This window comes from Vicugna pacos, chromosome 1 (genome assembly GCF_048564905.1).
Source record: "Vicugna pacos chromosome 1, VicPac4, whole genome shotgun sequence".
NCBI lineage: Eukaryota > Metazoa > Chordata > Mammalia > Artiodactyla > Camelidae > Vicugna > Vicugna pacos.
In genome coordinates, this window is record NC_132987.1 from 44794507 (window position 1) to 44817982 (window position 23476).

Here is a 23476-nt window from a genome sequence, read left to right on the forward strand (position 1 = left end):
GAGCAATTGCCTCATGGCTTCAGCATCTGGGCCCCAGCGGGCCTATGGAGTCCATACCTCTGGAACAAAGTCACAGACTCGGGTTCAAGTGTGATGTTCTCCATCTCAGTGGATCATGCTTCCTGCCTTCTTCCGACTGCCTTGCTTGCATGAAGCTAACTTCCTGCTTACTTAGCATCTCTGTTAAGGACAGGACATCTGTGAGGCTCATTCCTTCTGCAGAGCACAGTACTCACATATGTATTTTTTTAAATCCTTTTTATAGTATACAACCTTGTTTCTCTCTCCTTATACCAGAGAAGAGTTACCCAGCACATCTTATCTTCAGCTTCCTCTCATTTGTAATTGTTTCATGTGTTTTCTTCATCATTTCAATGCACCTAATGCCATGTGAAAAATTAGCAGCAGAGTTTACTCTCAGTGGGTAGGGAACCTCTCTCTGTATATATCCCATTGTGACACTCCTGGGTTTCAACTGCTGTTGTATTGATCTCTCTGAAAGCAATTTTATGACGTTTCTCTGATATTCTGTGGGGGTCACAGAATAGTCCTGATGGTATGAATCTCAGAATAAAACAGATCTGGCTCCACATCCTGGCTCCCTACTTATTAGATAGAAGATATTGGACAAATTTATCATTTTTCTAAACCCTAGACTCCCTTTCCAACCCACCTATAAATGGAATAATAGTATAATTCTGGGATTTGAAACAGTTGGAAGGAGTCAGTGAGATAATCCTTGTAGGGTAGTTAGTGTAGAGTCAGTCTTCTTGAACAAGTTCATTAATCTTTACGTTCCAAACTATTAAATGAAGATAATACCACCTACTTCATTATAATAGCTAAAATTTTGATTGACCATTTACCTTGTATCAAATAAGCGATTTGGTATATTGACTAATTTAATTCTTTTAACAGCTCCATAGGTAGGTACCATTATTGATACCCCTATTTTACAAATAAGGAAATGAGTCATAGACTTGGAGAAATTAAGATCACAGAGCTTGTAAGTAGCAGAGGCAGGATCTGAAACCAGGTAGCATAGTTCAAGAACCTGTACTTTTAATCACTATACTGTATCGCTTGGCTTAGCCTAACAATTAAAAATCTATGAAAACCCATTGTGTGTTAGGCACAAAATAAACACTCAGTTGATGACTCATCCTTAAAACTCCTTCTGCCAGATTGTCATTGTCAAAATACGGAGCTATGTGTAGTTAATATGGAAATTGTTCTTGGGCGAAGAAGTACTTTAACGTAATCTTTCTGGATTCTGCTCTGTTCTGTGGGCATTTGCATTTACGGAACTGAGTAATGCAGAGGGTAAGAACATTTTAAAATCATGTAGCTAGTATATGGATGCGTGGGAATGGCCTAACTCTAAGTCTTTTTATTTTAATTCATACTATGATAGAAGGTATATTTGATTTGAGGCAATGGGTGGAAAAGAGGTGAAAGACAAACAAAAATTTAACCAAACTTCTCTATGTTAAGCCCTTTTCTAGGCACTTTTAATTATTATAACAATATTTTTAGGAGAGTTAGCACGGGGCAGCTAAATCTCTGTGGAATTAAAAAACATGCCCAAGGTTACACAGCTAGCACATGAAAGAACCAGTATCCAAACCTGTGTATATGTGCCTCCAAGCCCATTACAATACAGGCACAATATCAAGTAGTATTAACACATATTCTAGGAAATACACTTTAGAGTAATGGACTTCTGGGTCTTTGAGATTAATCCGAGGTAATATTAAAAATATAAACTGTCTACTTGGAAAGGATATCAGCCTATAACACTGTGGCTGGGTGCTGGGAGCCTCCTGCTAAGCCACGCATCAACTCTTTAGTTTCTTAAACTGGCTGCAGTGAGGATATCGGGGTGGGGGGGGCGGGCTAAAGCCAGCGCATCTTAGGTGACAGAGTAGAGGGACTCCAGGCGTTCTGGATAATAGTAATTTGCTAACTTGTACAGGGCATTTCACTATTTCACTGGCTTATATGGCCAAACATTAGCCCTGCTATTCTTGTTCTTCTTTTAAAGTCAAGCTGACTACTTAATTTGACCACACTTAAATTATTCCATAAACAGTTCAGTGTAATAACATGCATTACTGGGAAATCATTCCTCTTAACTTGTATTACTGATTTGGTTCAAACTCTATGATCTTTGTCTTTCCAAATCTGTTGGCTTGGTTTTAATATTTTTCTATTTTTCCTTTTAAAAGCACTTCTATAAATATTTATTTTTATTTAAATTTTAATTTTAATGATGTTAAGTAAAATGCTGATTAGGGGAATACTAAAGGTTTTATAGTTGTAATATAATTATGATAGGTTTATTAATTTGTGGTTTATTTAAAGGAGATCTATACTACATCAGGTACTTCCACACCTGATTTTTCCATTTCTCTGCTTGTCTTTTACTGCCTTGTGACTTACGGTAAGGGAGCTAAAGAGACTGGGTGATAGGAAACTAAGGTCTAGACCTAGCTCTGCTTTTGACCAGCTTTGGGGCTGGACAAAATCAGTTCACACTCTATTTGTATTTTCTGGATGACCTGTGAAGTCAGAGGGTTTCATAGTTGTGCAGCAGGGTCCTTTTTAGCTCTAGTGTCTGTCCTGTGAATCTGGGCATATAATCACTAGATTCAAAAATGTATCTACAGTATCTATTGTAAGCTTAACATTTGCTGTATCAGGCGAGAAGGAGCACAGAATCGTGTCCCCAGAGGACTCCAGTGTCCGTGGCAAGTCAACCCATGAGGAGCGGAGTACATGGAATAGAAGGAGACTGCCCCACTGAGGACCACAGATGTTTAACAAGGATGAGCATGTGTGAGCCTGGAAAGTCAAGAAGTCATTTTAGGAAGACACAGTCAGCACTAGTGCAGCTTCCTCAGGACTTCAGCATTAGAGGGCTTGTCTTCACTGGCTTATTTCCCAGTGAGACTCACTCGGATAATGGGATCTTAATAATTACTTGTTCAATTTTATTTATCTTACTTGTGAAGATAAAATGCAATAACGTCCAGGAATTAAGGTATTTTCACAATCAGATCTTGCTGAGCGCTATAGAACTACCTCTAGTTCATATCGTGAAGATAGCAGTTTCGTGCAAAACACGCAGCAGTACTCCTTTTCTCAATGTAAAAACATTCTGCACATATTCTAGAGGAGATGCCCTATGCTCATCCACCTCTTTTCCGCCTCTCTGAGGTGAGCTGATTATAATTAGAACTTTACAGAATTAACTCTATGGGGAGTGTGAGTGTGAGGCCACTTTTCTGTGCAAGTTACAAGACTCAAAATGGAAAAAAGTATTTTATTGTTTTGTTTTGTTTTTCCTCCCATTTTTTGGTGAGAACATTTAAGTTCTACTCTCTTAGCAAATTTCAATTATACAGTGTTATCAACTATAGTCACCATGTAACGTATTAGATCCTCAGAACTTATCTACCTTATATCTGAAGGTTTTTACCCTTTTACCAACCACTTCCTATTTCCCCCAGTTCCCAGACATACCAGTTATTTTTCTACTGGTTCTATAAGTTTGGCTTTTTTTTCAAGATTCCACATATCAGTTGATACCATGCAGTTTTTGTCTAATTGTCTTTCTCCATCTGGTTTATTTTACTTAGCATAATGCCGTCCAGGCTTATCCATGTTACTGCAAATAAGAGTATTTCCTTCTTTCCTAAGGCTGAATAATATTCTACTGTGTATATACACACTACATTTTCTTTATGCATTCATGTAATGTGGACACTTAGGTTGTTTCCATACTTTGGCTATTGTGATTAATGCTGCTATGAACATGGGAGTACAGATATCTCTTTGAGATGATGATTTCATTTCCTTTGGTTATATACTCAGAAGTGGGATTGCTGAATCATGTGGTATTTCTATTTTTAACTTCTTGAGAAACCTCCATACTGTTTCCATAGTGGCTGTACCATTTTACATTCCCACCAGCAGTGTACAGAGTTTTTCTTCTACATCCTCACCAGCATGTGTTAGCTCTTGTCTTTTTGATAAGAGATATCGTAAGAGATGTGAAGTGATATCTCATTACAGTTTTGATTTGCATTTCCCTGATGATTAGTGATGCTGAACACCTTTCCCTGTACCTGGTTATCATTTGTAGGTCTTCTTTGGAAAAATGTCTATTCAGGTCCTGAATTTTTTATTGTGTTTTTTGGTTTTTTGCTACTGAGTTGAATGAGTGCTTTATATATTTTAAGATATTAACCCTTTATTGGATATGTGGTTTGCAAACGTTTTCTCTCATTCTATAGGATGCCTTTTGATTTTGTTGATGGTTTCTTTTTTTTTTCTGCACAGTTTTACAATTTGATGTAGTGCCACTTGTTTACTTTTGCTATTGTTGTCTTGCTTTTGGCGTCAAATCTAAAAAATAATTCCTTAGACCAATGTTAAAGAGCTCACCCCCTATGTTTTCTTCTAGGAGTTTTAATGTTTCACGTTTAATGTTCAAGTCTTTAATATTTTGAGTTGCTTTTGTGTATGGTGTAAGATGGAGTCCAGTTTCATTCTTCTGCACATGACTGTCCAGTTTTCCCAACACCATTTATTGAAGAAACTCTCCTTTCCCCATTGTATATTCCTGGCTCCTTTGTTGAAAATGAATTGACCATATACACATGGGTTTATTTCTGGAGACTTTATTCTGGTCTATTGAGCTGTGTGTCTGTTTTTAATACCAAATACCATACTGGTTTGATTACTGTAGCTTTGTAATATAGTTTGAAGTCAGGAACCGCGATGCTTCCAGCTTTGTTCTTCTTAAAATTGTTTGGGCTATTTGGGATCTTTAGAATACCGTACAAATTTTAGGATTGTTTATTTTATTTCTGTGAAAAATGTCACTGGAATTTTGATAGGGATTGCACTGAAACTGTAGATCACTTTGGGTAGTATGGGCATTTTAATAATATTAATTCTTTTAATTTATGGACATGGAATACCTTTCCATTTATCTGTGTCCTCTTTAATTTCAGCAATGCCATAATTTTCAGTGTGCAGATATTTTGCCTCCTTGGTTAAAGCTATTCCTAAGAATTTTAATCTTTTTGATGGTATTATAAATGAGGTTGTTTTCATAAATGTTCTTGCTGATATTTTATTGTTATAGAAACACAACTGATTTTTGTATATTGATACTGTATCCTGCAAACTTACTGAAATAGTTTGTTAGTTTTAGTAGGTTTTTGGAATCTTAAAGTTTTCTGTATATAATATCAGGTTATCTGCCAATAGAGACAATTTTACTTCTTTCTATCTGATGGAAACCTTTATTTCTTTTCCTTGCCTAGTTGTTTTGGATAGGACTTCCAGTACTATGCAGAATAAAAGTGGTGAGAGTGGGCATCCTTGTCTGGTTTCTGGTCATAGAGGAAAAGCTTGCAGCACTTCATCATTGGGTATGACGTTATCTGCACACTTGTCATATATCACCGTTACTGGGTTGAGATACCTTCCCTCTATACACAATTTGTTGAAAGTTTCTTTTTTTAATTACGAAAAGATGTTGATTTTTTCCAAACGCTTTTTCTGTATTTCTGGAGATGTTCCTATGATTTTTATCCCTCATTTTGTTAATGTGGTGCTGTCACATTGATGTGCAAACGTTGAACCACCCTTGAAACCTTGGAATAAATCCCATTCAGTCATAATGTATGATTCTTTTAATGTATTGTTGAATTTGGTTTACTAACATTTTGTTGAGGATTTTGCATTTATGTTCATCAGGGATATTGCCTGTAATTTTCTTTTCCTGTAGTGTGTTTGTCTGGCTTTGGTATTGAGAATAATGCTGGCCTTGTAACATGGATCTTGAAGCATTCCCTCCTGTTCTGTTTTTTTTTGGGGGGGGCAAGAGTTTACAAAGGACTGGTATAGCTCTTCTTTAAATGCTAGAATTCAGAAATGATATATTTTGGAAAGCAGTGGAATGAAAAGATAAAATCTAGAAAGACTAAGGAGGGTCTTATAGTCAGTCTGGGGCATTTAGTCTAAGATAACAAGGAATAAAGAGATAGTAAAGACTTTTAAACAGAGTAGTGAAACAATGAAAGTGGTGTTTAATGAACACTAATTTGGACTGCATTTTAGAAAAATATTTTACATGATTTGTTTCCATTTTGAATAAAAAATCTTATTTTGCATGAATTTCTAAAACCTCAAAATGAGTGATAAACTATATTTAGTTTTCATCTGTCTTGTTATAGCTATTTTAAGACTCACAGTACAAGATTGTTGTATATGTTTTTGCATTTCTGTTCCCATGGAGTGCTTGCAGTTTTAGCCTTAGAAGGAGTTGAATGTGCATACATTTTAGCTAATGATAACTATTAAATCTTTTTCTGTTTGAATTCATCACTATCATTATCTACTACTTCAAAACTTATAGGATACGGGAGACTGCTTGGAAGACAGTCTAGAGTCTGGGTGACAATGGGAGCAACCACGAGGCTACTGTAATAATTCAGGCATGTGGTAATGGTGGCCACAGACAAAACACTTCGGGGAAAGGGTGAGAGGAGGGAAGTTTCTTTTGAAAAATTGATAAAATCTGGCTAAGATGAAAGGGAGGAAGACAGAACAGTTAAAGATTATTTCCAGATTTACAGTTTAGAAACAGAGGGAATGGGTAGACCTCTGAAAGCAAAACCTAGGTTGGGAGGTAAAACTGGCTTGAGGTGGACATGCTGAGCATCTCTGTTGTACTAAGAAGGAAGTGAGCTATCCAAGCAGAAATATCTTGTGGACTGTATTTTTCTATGAATATAAGAACAGTTAGGATATTTTAATTCTCAGTATGTTAATTCTTAGGCAAAATAAATCTAAATATGTGTTTAATAGAACAAAATGTTATTGAAGTCTAGTCAGTTTACAATGTTGTGTTAATTTCTGGTGTACAACATAAAGTTTCAATCATACAGGTACATATGTATATTCCTTTTCATATGCTTTTAAATATTTATAAGTATTTATAAAAATCTGATATACTGGAGTCTTAGATTTTACTTTTTGGTGACATTCACTTTATTTGCAAACAAAAATAGAATAAGATGTTTTAGGCTCTTTTTCCTGATCTAATTTCTTGTCATAAAGCTATTCTCATCGGATGAAGACATAATGCAAGGAAGGCCTCTGTATAAAATATTCTCTGCCATATTTCTTAGTGACTTTGCCTCTTTCTGATTTTCTGTTTAAGATTCAGATAGAGCAGAGTCTATCAGTCTGCGCTTAAACCTTTCAAATGGCTTGCTATTGCTTTTAGGATTAAGACAAAAGTCCCCAGGCTCGAGAAGCTACATGCTCTGAATGATGTCTGACTGCTTCTCCGTTCTCATCGCCCACTAGTCTCTGTCCTCCTTCCCTGTGCCAGCCACACTGACCTTCAGGCTCCCTCCCATTTTAGGGCTTTTCACGTGCTATTTTTTTCTGGCCAGCCTCCTATTCCCACCCTCCCTACCCACCCCCAGCTTCTCTTCCAGCTTAGTACTCACTTATCCTTCAATCCTTGGGCCGCTTTGCACTTAGTCAATGAAGACTGCCTAGGTTCAACCAGGTTCCCTTGTATAGCCTCTGGTAACATCAAGACTTTTTAATCCCTAACACAATTACCATGTGTTTATGTGTGTGATTATTTGTTAAATGTTTCTTTCTACAACAAAATTAATTTTCATGATTGCAAGGGTCCTGCTTTACTGGCTCACCATGTATCCCGAGGACCTAGCATAATGTATGTGTGTTGAATGACTGAACACTGGCAGCCATGATGAGGGTTAGACTACTGATGCCATCTCAGTCCTTCAGCCTGGCTGAGGGAGTTCTGAGCATCTGGTGGCACTTGTGCCCTCACCATACTCCAGGTGCATCTCTGGCTAATACGTGGAAAGCCAGGGCAGTGGAAAGTGTATCTTTACAAAGTACTAAAGGATTTATGCAGCATACAGCCATGTGGTTCCAGAGCGGAAGGGAACATTTTTCTAACATTCTTCAAGTTATAAAAATGCTGCATCTGCATTTTTAAAACAATCAAACAAATATAGTATTAAAAATAATGAGCTTATGCAAATATGGTGATGCTTAGATTAGGGTTAACCTATTTTGCTTCCTTTTTACCTACTTAACATTTTTTCCCCCAGATCTGATCATTTTTATTTTAGACAGGATTGTTTTTGACTTCAAAGTGTGGTAATCAAGGTAATTTTAGGAAGAAAAAAACTTTATCATATAAACATAAATGAGCTCTTCTCAGTGTATTGGACTCAAAAAGATTTCTCCTTCCCTCTTTCCTGACTTCAACATCAGATTCTCTTTTTCCCAAAAGTCATGTTTTCAGCTGTGCTCTTCCCCTGAAAAACTGTCTGAGGGAATGTTTTCTGTTCACGTAGGTGTTTTCTTCCAACAAAAAGATAAACATGGAGCATGCCTGCTGCTTTCATACCCTTGGAAGCCAGTCTCTTCCATAGCATGTGTACATATGAACCACCAGCCTAAGCAGGCAGCTTGCCTAAAAGATACTCAAACATCGTGAATGTCATAATACGCCACCAAAATTCGCACAGACATATATTCTTTGAAAACTATTAATTGTTCCAAACTTTCAGTATCTCGTCATAGCCGTTTGCATTATTTTATCATAATGCAGGTTTATGACATTACTCAAAAATGTCTTTTTAATTAAAAAATTTTCAAGAAATAAAATTATTTTTCAGCTATGATATGTAAATATATGTTCATGTAATTGACAGTTTAAGAATTGTGATAACTTTTAGTTATGTAATATAGTAATATCAAATTAATGAGAAATATTCCAAATCAGTTACTTTTACCCATTTCTCTAGTCTCACGAGGTGTGTATTGTAGTTAAAGAAAATCGACTAAATTTCAGTGGGTAAAATTCAATACCTTTGCGTGGACACCAATTGTTGTGATATCTGATTTCTTAAAGTCATTGTATTTTAAGGTTTATTAATTTGGAAAAAAATCAGATATGGTAATATACTGCCATTTTTATTTAAAGTGTATCGAATTTTGGCATTGTCCTCTATATGTTCGTCAGACATAGAGTTTTACATTCTTGATCCTAGTTTTATAAAGTAAATTTTTCCTAAGAACATCCCTGGAAAAATGTAGCCTGTTTCCAGTTGCTCCAGAACAGTGGCAGCATGCTTGCATTTCCCCATTCTGTGGAAATGGCCTTAGGAATCCTTCGGAGTCCCTTTACTGCAAAGGCTGTCAGGTAAAGAGGGCGGGGAAAGAGCACAGCAGTGTCATTAGCCAGGGCTCCCCATCTATCACAGTGGGACTCACTGGAGCCTGGACCTCTAAATAATCCCCCAAATTTCAGAGACGTGTTCTCTTAAGAAGGACACATTTCTCATGGAGGCCTTTCTAAGTCAGGAGCTAATGATACCTCAACCTATTTGCCTTTTCCAGATATGCGTGACACAAAGTACAGACAATTTCTGCTGAATTGAACCTGTAATGAAGGAATTTATAATCAGTTCTAATGTATTTGAGACCTAAAGTGTATTAGACCTTCATCAAAGGGAATGATAAAAAGCCATGTTAATGTGGGTAGATAGTAATTATTTCAGAGCTCATAATTATTCTCCAGTTAACTACAGAGAAATGCTGATATTTTTATTCCTTTCTTAAAAAATAAAAGGCACTGTGGTTGGATTGATTCTTTTTTTTTTTAAGATTCTAAAATGTTAGAATGCATATCCTTTGTATAGGCTGATACTTTGAGTTATATTTATGTTAATGGCAAAGGAAGTATTTGGGTTTAAATGAGTTCAAAGTTCATGGTTAGGAGTGCCTTTACACCTTTCTTAGTCCTGTTGTTTCATCACTGACTATTTATTGCCTATGGGAGATATAAAGTATAGTAATTACTCTCACTCCCTTTCAGAAAGACACGAGGTCTGCTTTCTTATTAACTCTGATAAGAGTTATGTGTGAGTTCCTCAAGGAGGACAGACCCTACAGAGTTTCGAGACAGAGTAAATCACTTCTGCACTGAGGTCTTAGAGGACTCATTTGCTTTATGTTTTGGTGATTTAAGAGACCCATTTAAACTGCTGGTACTGAGGATGCACTATTTGTAGTTTGAAAGAAGCATAAGCTGTGCTTGGAATGTTGATAATGATTGTTATTCATGTCTAAGGGTAAGTGTTTTCCCCTTTGGGGAAGTCATGTTGATCAACTTGCAGGAATACATAGTCTCTAAAATGTGGTTGCCTGCTTTTCATAAGAAACGTAATGGCAGTTACCTCTTTCAATGTTTTATTTCTATTAAAAATTTTTTTCACATCAGTAATTGCATCAATAGTAACAGATTAAAATAAAATTTAAAAAAGCCAAAGTTGTTAATATCCAAAGAAGAAGGGAGATCAAGGCAATGGGTTTTCTTCCCATCTGGGGAATAAGGAATCCGAAGAGCCTGTAGGATCTGTTTCTGTAGTCCACAAGCATATGTTCGCCCTGCTGAGGCTTCCTCTGAAAAACCAATGTTGAGTTAGTCAATTTGCAACCCAAAACCTTTCAGATATTTATTCTCAGCGCCTTTAGGGACACAAGATAAAAGAAATCGGTTTTCCTTCTTTTTATAATCTTTTTTATTTTTTTGCAGAAAAGCCATTATCATCCCTCTTCTTCCTAGGTAACCTTCAAAAAATCAGATTTCTAAAAAAATTCTTGATGTTAAAAAAGCCCAGCTATGCTTGACTCACTAAAATACTGCCAGAACTCATACTGTGGGAACAATTTAAGATCGTCCAATAATAAGGTTTTAAATAAAACCTACTGAATAGTATCAATAAGTGAAATTCTTTATTTGGAAGAGTGACTTAATCCTTCTATAGAAAAATGATGTCCTCATCTATTTATGATGCTGAAGCAATATCTGTAGCTGCTTCTGACTCTTCAGATTTGCTACATTAAGACATGTTCCATGTAGTGTATGCATGTGATCATTACCCCACATCAGTTAAGAGGCATGCAGCTTCCTGAGTAGGGAAGATAAGAATAAATAAAGTAGTAAAAATCTAGTTTAACCATTGCCTTCATGGAAAATTTCTCTCAAGTACGCAGTATCATTTCCATGACTTATCCACTTATGCAGACCCAGAGTCAAATAGCAACTGAGAATTAAGTCCCACATGCAAATAAGTGGGAGATCGTGTTTTAATAAAACATTCTTTTACTGTTACAGTTCATGTAGACCAAGAGCTACCAATTCTGAATGAGTGTAAAGTAGGTAAAGCTATTGTCTCTTGGCTGTAGAACCTGAACTATTTCCCAAAGAAGTCATGTAACTTGCCTTGGGTACCCTAGGCGGGGAAAGAGAGTCATGTTAATCATCCAAGAGAGATATCTTATAAAGCCCCACATTTAATTTAATTATAGTAGGTTTTACATTTGTCTCCAAAAATTATTGAACTGAGGATTCAGAAAAAAAAAATTTGAGCTTACTTTAGGGGTTTCTTAATATAGCCAAGAGTTAAACAAATTAAGTAATTTAACTAAAATTGGAAAACAGGTATGGTTTTGTCAGCAATAACTAACTACCACTGCACTTAATCCGTGTCGTTAACCAGCAAATAAAACCATAATTTCTATACAGAATCATTGAAAATAGAAATGCAAGAAAATATATTTGTTGAGGTTTATTTGTTGACTACTTTAGGTAATTATAGAAAAATGAAAAGCTTGAAAATTTTCTAATATTTTACATGATGACTTAAATACAGTGACTTTCAAATATAGTTCTGGTATAGCAGTATTTAAATTTAAAATAAAAATATTTCTATTTCAGAAATGGAGCAACATCATTGTATGAACATCAAATAATACTGAGGGTACTTTCTGCATTTAAACGGGGTCATATTAAAGAAATGTAGATTTTTGTGAGCTTGTAACTGAGTGCTAATTAACTTAAACTATTGCTTTCATCTAGGTTTTTTTCTTAATGGAATGATTGCTTGAGGATTGTAAAATATATCATTTAATTTACTGTGTCCAGCTCCTCCGTCTGTATTTGAAATGGTCTTGAAACCATGATCTTACAGTTGAGTAGTCAGTGGGTCCCTTAAATTACATCATCAATTTCTCCTTTCCAGTTTTTTGATCTTTGCTAGTTATTATTATTTTTCAAGGCTATCTCTCTGAGTTGATGAAACATAACTGCACTATATCTCATTTTTTCCTTCTGTTTTCTGGGATGGTGTTTTTTATTCTTTGAATTCTGTGGTATTAGGTGTAGTTTTGAATTAAAAATAGAATGCATAGTAATCGCTGAAAGGCCTTGGAAATCTCTCAGAATGTTTAACAATCCTTCCCTATGAAGTGTGCTTAGAGTTAATGCCTGCTTCTTTGCTATTTGTATTATTGAAAGCGACACATGACTTTCAGTCCTCCTTTTTTTCTTCCTTTTTCTATGAGTATTATTTTATGCATGACAGAATTCTCTTGCTTACTGTTATGTGGCTGGCTGTCTTTTAACTTAAGTGTCCTGTGTTTGTAATGACTGTTTTTTGCATGAGGATTATGAAATGCCATACAAATTAAACGGTTGTGGAAACAAAAAGAAATGTAGGGCTTCAACTGCATTTTTGTGTGCTGAATATGTCAATTATGTGACGCTTAAAATTACTTTCATATGGCCTTTGACTTCCCCTTTGGTGTGCCCCTTTATTCTAGCAAATTAGTATTGTTAAGTATAATAAAACATTTATTAAACATTCACACTATTTTAATACAATTATTATCCTAAAACATGATCCCATTATAAATAACCATACTGGGCATGAAATTGCACTAGGGCCTAATTCTATTATATTTCTAAATTGATTATGAAATGTAAGCCCTGACTCTGTAACTGCCTTAATTGCCAAACACTGACTTCTACCAATGGTACCTTTGCCCTACCAAGTGATAAGATTATCTGTTCATACATCTGTGCAGGTTGCAGATGTCTTAAATCCATAGCTAGTATTTAATAAAAACACATGGGGAAACATTTGTATAATGACAAGTAATTTTAAAGTCACAGTTCTGAAAAATGTATGATATAAAAATGTACAAAACCCAGGTGTTAATGTTGTTTAAAAAAAGAAAAGAAAAAAAGAAAAAAAAAACCTAAAAATGTTCATATCTCTATTTTCCCTAATGCTATTATATTGTCCCAAATTAAAGAATGAGTTTGGCCTACTTTCTTTATTGCTGTCACCAATTCAAATTAGAAAGGATGCTGAATAAATTAAGTTCTTTCAGCTAATAAGACTGTTTACTTTTTGTATGCAGTGGGTATTTTGAAAAAATCATTTCCTTTGCTTATGGCTTGAGCTTCAAATCATAATGTATTTTTTATGCTGGATATACTCACAAACCAAATCTTTTATGAGATATTTTGGGAAAAGGGATTTTTTTTTCCTTAAACAAAACAGATAATCAACTTTGATGTAAGCACTTCCCCACTCTTTTTGGAAATACCCATGAGAATTTTAGTATTTACATTTATTTTTTTCCCCTCAGTCTTGTTTATTCTTGAATTGTCTTTTTTTTTTTTCCCTCCATTTCTCCGTTCTCAATCCTAGGTCCCCTTACAAAGAAACAGACAGATGATTTAGGTGATAATGACGGTGCTGAAGATGAAGGTATTTTTTCCACCAAATCTGTTTGCATGACAAGGGCCTCAATCACTTTTTCCACCCCTTTCTATTTTTTTACTTCTTGTCTTTTTTTGAAAAGTTGTTTTTAATTCCCGTTTTTGATGTGTTTTGTCTTCTTGCTTGTTGTTACATATAAATATACATTTTTAATTTTTAAAACAATGAATGTTAAGTTTTGCTTTTGATGCCAACCATTACAACGTTTTAAAAAGAGGGGCTTTTTTTTGTTTTCTTGAACTGACTTTTGATACGTTTCATCCCACGTTTTGACTGAAATTTGTCCGTATTCTTTGAACTAACAATTCCCCCACCGTGGTCTCTTTGTACCCATTTTGCATGTTTTCTAATCTTTGTAAATATTTTACCCAATATGAAAATATGTTTCATTTTTACATTTGATATTTGTTTAAAAAGAACCCCTCACCAATAAAATGAAGGACAAGGTAAAAGCTGATATAAAGTGTTTCTTGAGCAATATAATTCAGATTTTAAAAATACTGTTTTCTGTTGATTTGCTTAAGTATCATGTAAATAAATGAAATTGTATAGACATGAAAGGCATTGCAGCCATTTAGATGACTGTAGTAAACACTGTGCAAACATTTAAATACTCTGAGAAGATTAGATGGATATCCTTTAATTTCAAAGGCTCGTAATTTTGAGATTGGCAAATGAAAATATACTGAATTTTAAACTGTTGCCACCTATAAATAATAATGTATTTCCTATTGTACTAATATCAAAAATTTTTTTCTTTCCAACTTTCTTTTGACATACAATTCTGATACACCCTGTAAATGTAAGTACTCACTAGATCGATTTGACGTTTCTCGTTCCATTGTATACCTTTACCTGGTATTAAATGGAGTGTCTAGAGAGGCCCATTGATTCTTTCAGTTCATTTTGGTTCCAATAGTTTTTTTGGTTTTTTTATTTTAATGCTACCCTCATTATGATTCTTATGTAGATGACTAATGTAATCTCATGTTTAAAATAATTTCCAGAGCCCTAGAAATTAAATTTCAAAAAGATATTAATAATATGGTAAGAAAAATTTTCCGAAATAAAATAATACACAAGCAGACCAACAGAAGTGCTAGATCCATGGGCTACAGCTATGACTGAAAGCTTTCTTACCAAACAATTTGAATTGTTTTTGTTAAGATATATATGTGTGTGTGTGTGTGTGTGTGTGTATATATATATATATATATATATATATATATATATATATATATACACATATATATATAGAACTGAGTCACTATGCTATTCACTGGGAACTAACACAACATTGTAAATCAACTAAACTTCAATTTAAAAAAAATATGTATCGTAAATAAACTACTTCACAGTAGAAAATTAAATTGTAGTGGTGAAGTATTGAAAGCTCGATAATTATATTGGCTGTTAGTATTTTTTATAACATTTAAGAATGATTTTGATTAAATGAAAATTATGACATTTGATTAAAAGTTCTTTACCATGAACCACACTGATGGATTAAAGATTAAATACAATATTCAAGTTAATATTTGAAATAGATCCTTAGAGTTGCCCAGAGTTATAATTTTGAATGCTAAATCGCTAAAAATAAACTTATGTCAAAATGCAAATTTTAAAAATTCATTTAAAAATGATTTTAAAAAAAAGTACTGTTGGAAATCTAAACTATCAAAACATCAAAGGCATTTATTGACGTGAGGACATGTGTTACTGTTCCCAGCGCTCTAAGAAGAGTGCTTCCATTTGGGGACTTTGGGGTTTGTTGAACCCTCTGAAAATTCTTGACTCTTAGACATTTGTTATCTAAATAATGCCTAGGTATCAAGGGCTTCTTAGTGTGTAGCTTTGTAAACTCCACATTTTCCCAGAGTACCCAGACAGTTAACATACATCATTTTCTTGTTTAAAAAATATTTTGATGGTTGATTTACTATGCTTTTTTTTTTCTCTTGGCAAAACAGCATCAAGTAAGACAATTACATGTTTACAAATGATACCTCTGAGCAACCCTAGTGAGCTAAGCTCTGTAATTGTGAACATATTTCATAGACCTATTTGAAATACATGTAGCATTTTAAAATAGCCATTAAAAATGTCCTAAACACCTTTTTAAATTGGCAGGTAGTATTCAGATTAAGTATTAAGCCAGTTAGTCATAAAAGTTATCAAATCAATAAATGTTTTTTAATGCTCAAAAGTGTGGAATATCAAAACAGTCAACTCAAATTCCCTTTATTCCTCTGTGTTGTTATTTTGGATAATTGTTTAGAAGACAGGAAAGATAAATTTAAATATCCTCCAGGATTAAAAACAAAAATAAAAGCAAAAACCTTCATAGAAAAATCTGAGCATCTTCTACTCAATTCATTTGACAACTATTTTGTAGATGTGAGGATGAATGAAAGTCAAGGCCAATTTTCACATTTAATTTGTTCCAAATCTTAAATCAACATTACTGGAAAAAGCAGCAAATATAAACTACTTGATAAACTACTTTGTTTATTTCAGTCAGAAGTCTAGTTATTTGGTCATTTACATGAAGTTCTCCATTTTTTCCTGATAGCCCAACGCTTTACCTGATTTCTGGTTTTCTCTCAACCACTGCAGTCAGAGGCTACCTGAGACCTTGGCTGGGGCGTGCCTCTCACTCGCTTAAACTAACCCAAAGCTTCTCAGTGGAGCACTGTTCTTTACTTTTAATTCTCGTTTGTGTTGTTTCCATTCTTCTTCTGCCAGTTTAAGCCAAACACAATGTTATCACTTCTCATTTGTATTTTATAATAATCAAAAGAGCTGCATATTTTGTAGGCTGTTTCCATAGTTTCAAAAAGACTAATCTGAAGTGATAAAAATGGGTCAAAGCAACATCCTAGATTTCTACCAATTTATTTTGGGAATTTAAGAGATACTTAAAGTTTATTCAAATTGTGCTGGGAAAAACTTAGTATTTCAATATTCAAATGCAATTTTACATCCTACATAGAGCTTTTTAAAAATTGATCTTGTAGATTTTTGTGTTTTTTAACTAAAAATTTTACTTTTGATCATGTTAAGTCCAGTTTAACAAGCACAAATTCATCCAACACTTCCATATACTTTTGCTGACCCTCCCTACTCATTTGAGGTTCATCCAATGAGTAGGGGGAAGAAAAAAATCTTGAAATATCTTTATAGAAAGATTTAATTAAGGCAATACCACATAATTTAAAAACTATTAAAGCCCCCAAACTCCAAATTAAGGACAATAAAAAATTTCATGAGTCCTTTAAGAAAAAAATAAGCCAGTAAACATGTTCAAAGAGTTATGTGACTAAAAATTATTCACTAGAACCATTAAAGGGAATTGTGATTCCAAACTCTTGATTGTCAGGCAAAAATAAATCCCCATTAACTGCTCAAGAACTATTGATACTTGCTATATTGGCTTAAAATGTTGTTTATCAGAAAAAGAAAATAGTTACTAAAATTTAAAATCAAGGTTATCTACTCAGATTCCAAGTTTATTATGCTTTAACGTGAAAAACATAAATACTTTCTTACCATAAAAATTTTAGAAGAAGAAGAATCATCAATGTAGTATTTCTCTTTTATTTTCCAACTTTTTTCAGAGACCTAGATGCTTAGCAAAGCTTTAAAACATTGCAAATAACAGAAAATATAAACATGCTTTCTGAATATTTATAGTTTTACTGGCCCTGAACTGCTGTTTTAGTCTCTGAGAGTATCTTTTGATTTTAGTACAGTCAGTAGCTGCTGTTTTGGCAAAGTCAGAAATCCTAGGTGAAATCTACTTTATTTCTAGGGGAAAATGTGAGACAAAGTTTAGAGGGACAATAGGGCTCTAATACATTTATTATAAGTTACTACCTCTAATACATTTGCACAAAGACATAGTGGCTCCCCAAATTTTGTTATTAAAATAATGGCATTAGCAGATAGTATTCAATAGTAGGCTATCTGATGTATCAATTTCATTTATAGAGTCTGGTTCTTTCTAAAACCAAAGTAAATATAGCTATAATTTGAACTATTTACATTTATTGTAATATATTATTATTATGTTATATTTACACAATTTTCTATTTATTTTTATATCAACAAGAACAGTAGGCTAAGAAGAAAAGTTAGGTTAAAGACAGACCTTATCAGCAGCATATTTGATAACACGAGGTTGATAAACACTATCAAAAGTAAAGTCTACGGTGGACCACTCTGATAAAACACTATTAAATAATTCCACTTGTTTTGTAATATAAATATGGCATGTCCAAAACATTATTTTTGATATTAAGAGTTGGTATGCATAAAAATTATACCTATTTTGGAAATTAATACTCCATATAGCATTAACTTTAGGATTACTTCAATCAAAAAGAAATACTGTTCAAAACACATTATTAGAATTTTATAGAACTTTCTGGAAAAGAACTGCTGGATATGTTAAGTTCTTAGAGAAAGTTGAAATCATAGAGAAGTCTGGAAGGACAAATTGGAAATTAAAATCAGCCCAAACTATCAGTAATCCTTTCAAGTTTAATTTTCAAAGAAAAATCAAGATACGATTCAGAATAGTTCCTAGAATCTACTGTCATATTTTCAGTGTTTCCTGACAATGTCCTCTTCATTCTGTTGGTAGGTATAAAATGTGGCAGTTCTTTTCAGTGTGTGCCTGTATTGTTTTCCAGGTGAACAGAATGGTTCTACCAAGATTTCATTACTGTTCACAGTTGGTACTGTGTAATTCTATGTAATTTTAATTAAAGAAGAATTCTGAAACAGCCTCCCTCTGTGCTACCTCCAAGCATACAATTAGCAGAGTACAGTGTCTGCTGTGAACAGTCAGTTAATGACTTCAGTTTAATAATTTATTATTGCTTCTTCAGTGCCAGCCATACTAGAAAAATAAGCTAAAACTGTATGCAGCAACCGGGCATTTAAGGAGAGTTTGACAATTTCAAAAGGATTGTTTTCTCTCTGTAAGCCCAACATCTCCACAAGTCCCCAGATCTTAACAAATGAATGAATATCATTTTCCCTCCCAAGGATTTAAAGAGACAATAAAATTTAGGTTTTTCCAGTAAATGTAGCTGTGTCTGGTGGATAGTTTTTATGTCAAACTATCCTCCTCTCACCACTTACAAATAAGATACTCTTCTTAAGTACACCCTTCCGGGAGGGGGCAGATTATGATAAATATATACATTGGTATTAAGTATTAAGTAAAATTTAAAGTAGACTTTTTAAAAAGTCCCTAAATTCTGTCATTAGCTATTTTCCATAACTTGAAAATATAGACAAACAAGTTGAGCTGAAATTCTGGATCTTAAAGTGATTTTTCATTGAAAGAAATCACTTTATTATTACAGTAGAAAAATTGAACTATGTACATTAGTCATCTCTTTTTTTGCAGGAAATGTAAAGCAGCCTCTAAATTATCACCAGTTTTTTTCGATGAGTTTGTATCATATTAATCCATTGTGAAAGCTGAAACCTCAATCATAATGATGTAGGAGATTGGTTTGATAAAAAATGTCAAAAGCAAAGGAACAAAGCCATACTTCTAAATGATACTTTTAATATTGGCATTAAAAAAATAATACACTGGATGTAATTTTGTTTCAATTGTGGGTAGAAGTCATAGACTATTACATAATAGTAATATTTTATGTATATATATTCATAATCATATAGAATATATGTACACATATAATATTTCAGTCTATATAATAGTTAAAACCACATTCATCAATATACAGTTTAGCATTTTTCTCTAGAAATTAGTACATTTTTAATACCAATCAAAATTTTCCTGTTTCTCTTATATATTATTTCTAAATCCTTGTTGAAAACTACATAATTGGGGTAAAGCATCTTAGAAGAGCAAAATTAAATTTTTCTGATTAAAATTTAGAACTGTAGAAATCACTTCAATGTCACCTTGAACTTTGTCACTTTACACTTGGACTTAGCTATATTCTATTTCTTGTCTACATGTCAAACTCTTAGAGCCAAAGTGGGGCTAGAAGTACAATAGTTACACTAAGAGGGTGAAAAATATGTTAGTCTGTCTTCTTTTTCCAAAGAGTAAGGATGGTTGGAATGAGCAGATGACCTGGACTTAACTGAAAAATATAATTTATGTGACAGTCCCCTAAATGCAACAAAGAGAAATATAGATGTGTGGACTCTACTACCTAAATATTCATCTGACATCACTTGAATAGCTAAATGAAACTTCTTGCAACTTCTCTAACACAGTGATGTAATTATGTTCACAAATTGGAACGTAAATTATTCAATGTAACTATGATGTATTCAATACAAATTTCACAAAAAATAAGAAATGAAAAAGCAGAGTGTTTTATTCACAATAGCAGTGATATCATTGTCCTTAGTTTATGGTTCAAGGTGAGATTCATATGACGTCTGTGATATTTGTAAAAAGAAATTTTAAGAATCATTATCGTTGTATTATTTCTTTTCATTCTACTGTCACATCAGGAATCAATAAAAAAAAGCACTAACATTGACACCTACTTCTAATTTGTCCAAGTTTTGTAATTTAGTTTATAATTTTAACAAAAGTTTAGGTAGAAAGCAGTGATTATCTATTGCTCTCTTCCACAGTAGCTTTTTAATGAGTTGCTTAAGAAACACTTTAACAAAGGCAGCAATTTAAAGAACTATGTTGAAATCATACCCTTTTGTCCCTAAAATGGAAAATATATTCTCTGCTTCATTATGATTTTTTTTTTTTGAGGATAAGAACAATTGCCAACCATTTGTTTTTCAGATATTCGGGACAGTGGGGGTCCCAAACCAGTGATGGTGTATATCCATGGTGGCTCATATATGGAAGGGACTGGAAATTTATATGATGGGAGTGTCTTGGCAAGTTATGGCAATGTGATCGTCATCACAGTCAACTATCGACTTGGAGTACTTGGTAAGAAATTTCTCTTATGTTTCACCATCAATCCATGAAGTATGTGTTAGTTTTGTTTTGAATTGTTTTGCTTTGCTTTCTTTCACTCATTGATCTATGTTTGCTGACTTTGAGCCAAAATTTTTGATATTTTCAATAATTTCTATAAATGTTCATAAATAATTTGATAAAAGTTTTGATTTTAATATTTAAAAGTAAAAGGTAATGAATTGTTCACAGTGTTGAGGAATGCTTCTCTTAGCTTGGCTGTGTAGAACTGCGAAACGCAACAGTGGCAGGGCCTGTTTTAAGAAGAATTAGTCCCTGGGCAGATTCTCCTCTCTTCTGCTTTTCTTTTTTATGGCGCTATAAAGTTGCCTGAGGTTTGCCATGAATGTAGAAACAAGTGTATATCCTCTTCAGGAATATGTGTATTGACTAGCTTTGGGGAATGATTGTTTGCCATTGCTGTGTAGGTTTGTTTCTTTTTTTAATTTATCAATTGTAATTAGAAATATTTTGTTTAAATGCATTTTAATTGAATTATTTGGTTTGGAAAACATGGATTGATTTCATTAAGTGTCAAAGAGTTCAGTTTGATAATGTATACACACATAAAACAATATCAAACTGGAGATCTTTAGTTTTGAAGAGAAGTATAGAGAAATATTATTTAAAATACATTATCAAGTATTCTGAAATAGGTATATTGTTTTCTGTAATAACCAATTTTTAAAAGATAAACTTGCCTTTCTGCTTGTATAAGTTTACTTTTTATAATATTTTCACAATTTAGGGAGTGAAATAACTATATAATTTAATCAAACACCTTTATCTGTGGCATTTTAGTTAAACGTATTTGCTAAGAGTACAATTTATCACAAAATGCTATTTTTAAATCTTGATTGATCTCAAACTCTTACCCTTTATTATACATTTAAAAAGTTATAATTTATTATGCTGTTTGGGCACAAAGAGACAGCTCACTCATTCTTTACTCTGAAATATTTTGAAAAGGGAATTCAAATTATATTATCCTTTATAATAATTGTTAATATCTTTTATTTTACCTATTGAGAATCGGTTTATTTCTTCTCAGTGTTAGTTATTATTGTTCTAATTCCTTCTATGGAATCACAATCCTGTGTTTATACCAGTCTCAAAATATAAAAGGTAATAATTTCATTAATCAAGTTTGTGTGTCTTGGGGAAGGAGGTATGTTAGCCATGCAAAGTGAAATCCTGATCTTTTTCTAGTTTGCTCGTTTAAATTTGGAGTATGGTGGACAATACAATAGATGCATTCTCTCAATACAGGTATAAAACATTTCTGTAGCATTATTCAAGTACACATTAATTTCCCCATCATGTCTAATCATACATTGCTTCAGATGTTCTTATAATTTCAGGGGGTAGAGGTGAATGCCTTCCTACTAATGAATATTCTCTGTGTTGGAAGGCGTATAGAGAGATGTTCATAATAATCTTCTTAAATTAATCTTCTTAAATAATGTAGTGTTGTCATTTGTTTCTTAGGCAAGATTTTAATATGAAGACCTTCACTATCTTTAATGCATTTAACTTTAATTATAGCATTTATAGCTATAGCTAAGTTGTTTTTAATGATTATTATTCTCCTATCTTTCTAAATTTCTCAAATGGAAAATCCTGTGACTAGTTTGCCAATTGAAAATTGAAAATTAAATGCCAAATTGTGGTAACAGTGTTTCACCCATTTACTCATACAAATTTATTTTATTTAAAAAAATCTTTTGGCCACACCTTATGCTGCCTAACTCTGTTCTTGGTTGTACTCACATTAAGTAAGATCTCATAAAATGAACTGTGTTGTTATGTTAGTATAAGGTTTGCGCATTAAAAAAACAAAACGTATTCAGAACTGATGAGAACCTGACTCTGATCCAGTTTGAATCCTATTCAAGCTTATATCCTGTCTTTAAATGCCACACTTTAAATGACTGACTTACAGGACAAATGATCAACCAGTTAAAAAATGAAGAACTCAATCAGTGACTTGGTCTGTATAATGGCAGGCAGTGTTGGTGCTGATGATGGATACATTTTCCAACGTTAAATATTTTTTTCTGGTTCTCCTGCAGTTTAGGATTTAACCTTTAGTTGGTTCCTTTGTTCCTCTTGAACACTGCTAAATATCAACTGTCCTTTATAGACCTCCTCTCAACTAGAAAAAGTATAAAACTTTGTTCATGAAATGTTTTTAGGTGTGTTTTGGGACCTTAGTTCTAGAAAAGATGTATTTTGGTGACTTGTGAAACATGTGTTGGACCTTGTGACAACGTATTTAAATGAATTAATTCTTGAAAAATTAAATTATTAGAACATATGTTTCAGCTCACCTGTCATGTGTGATATACCACAACCAGATCCACAACTCATCTACCAGGAGAACTACAACATTAAAGACCGTAGGGTTTTCGTTGTTAATAATTTGTCTAACAATAAGAAGGTAAGCCAAGGTTTCTCGGGTATGAGATCCAAAAGTATTGCTCTTTAGGTGGCACTTGGAAGAATTTTGAACATTAAGTAGAAAATAGTATTTGATCCCATGCTAGAGGAAATCCTGAGCTGTGTTTTGGTCTGGATGTTTTGGTGTTAAGAAAATGAACTTTGGAGTCCAGTATACAAATTTGCTAATTATAAGACTCTTGCCCTTGAATGACTGACAGAAAAAAAATCAGGATGTCTGACACAGGTAATGTAATTAGTGTTGATTTGAATTTGTCATCTGGGGAAAAAAATATTACAAACTTTTTGGTTTGTCTGTTTTAGCAATAACTAAAAACGTGATAAT

The 23476-nt window shown here is 33.4% G+C and overlaps 1 protein-coding gene across 4 annotated transcripts in view; it reads left to right on the plus strand.

Annotated features, from left to right (window-relative positions):
* Positions 1-23476, plus strand: part of NLGN1 (neuroligin 1) — a 767045-nt gene that overhangs the window by 334176 nt on the left and 409393 nt on the right. For 3 of the 4 annotated variants that reach the window (XM_072961073.1, XM_072961083.1, XM_072961069.1), the window contains exon 3: positions 20512-20664. In XM_072961073.1, coding sequence (XP_072817174.1) covers positions 20512-20664 — 153 coding nt within the window. Of the gene's footprint in view, positions 1-13637; positions 13698-20511; positions 20665-23476 lie in introns of all 4 variants that reach the window. The other variant, XM_072961090.1, reaches the window with a different exon arrangement.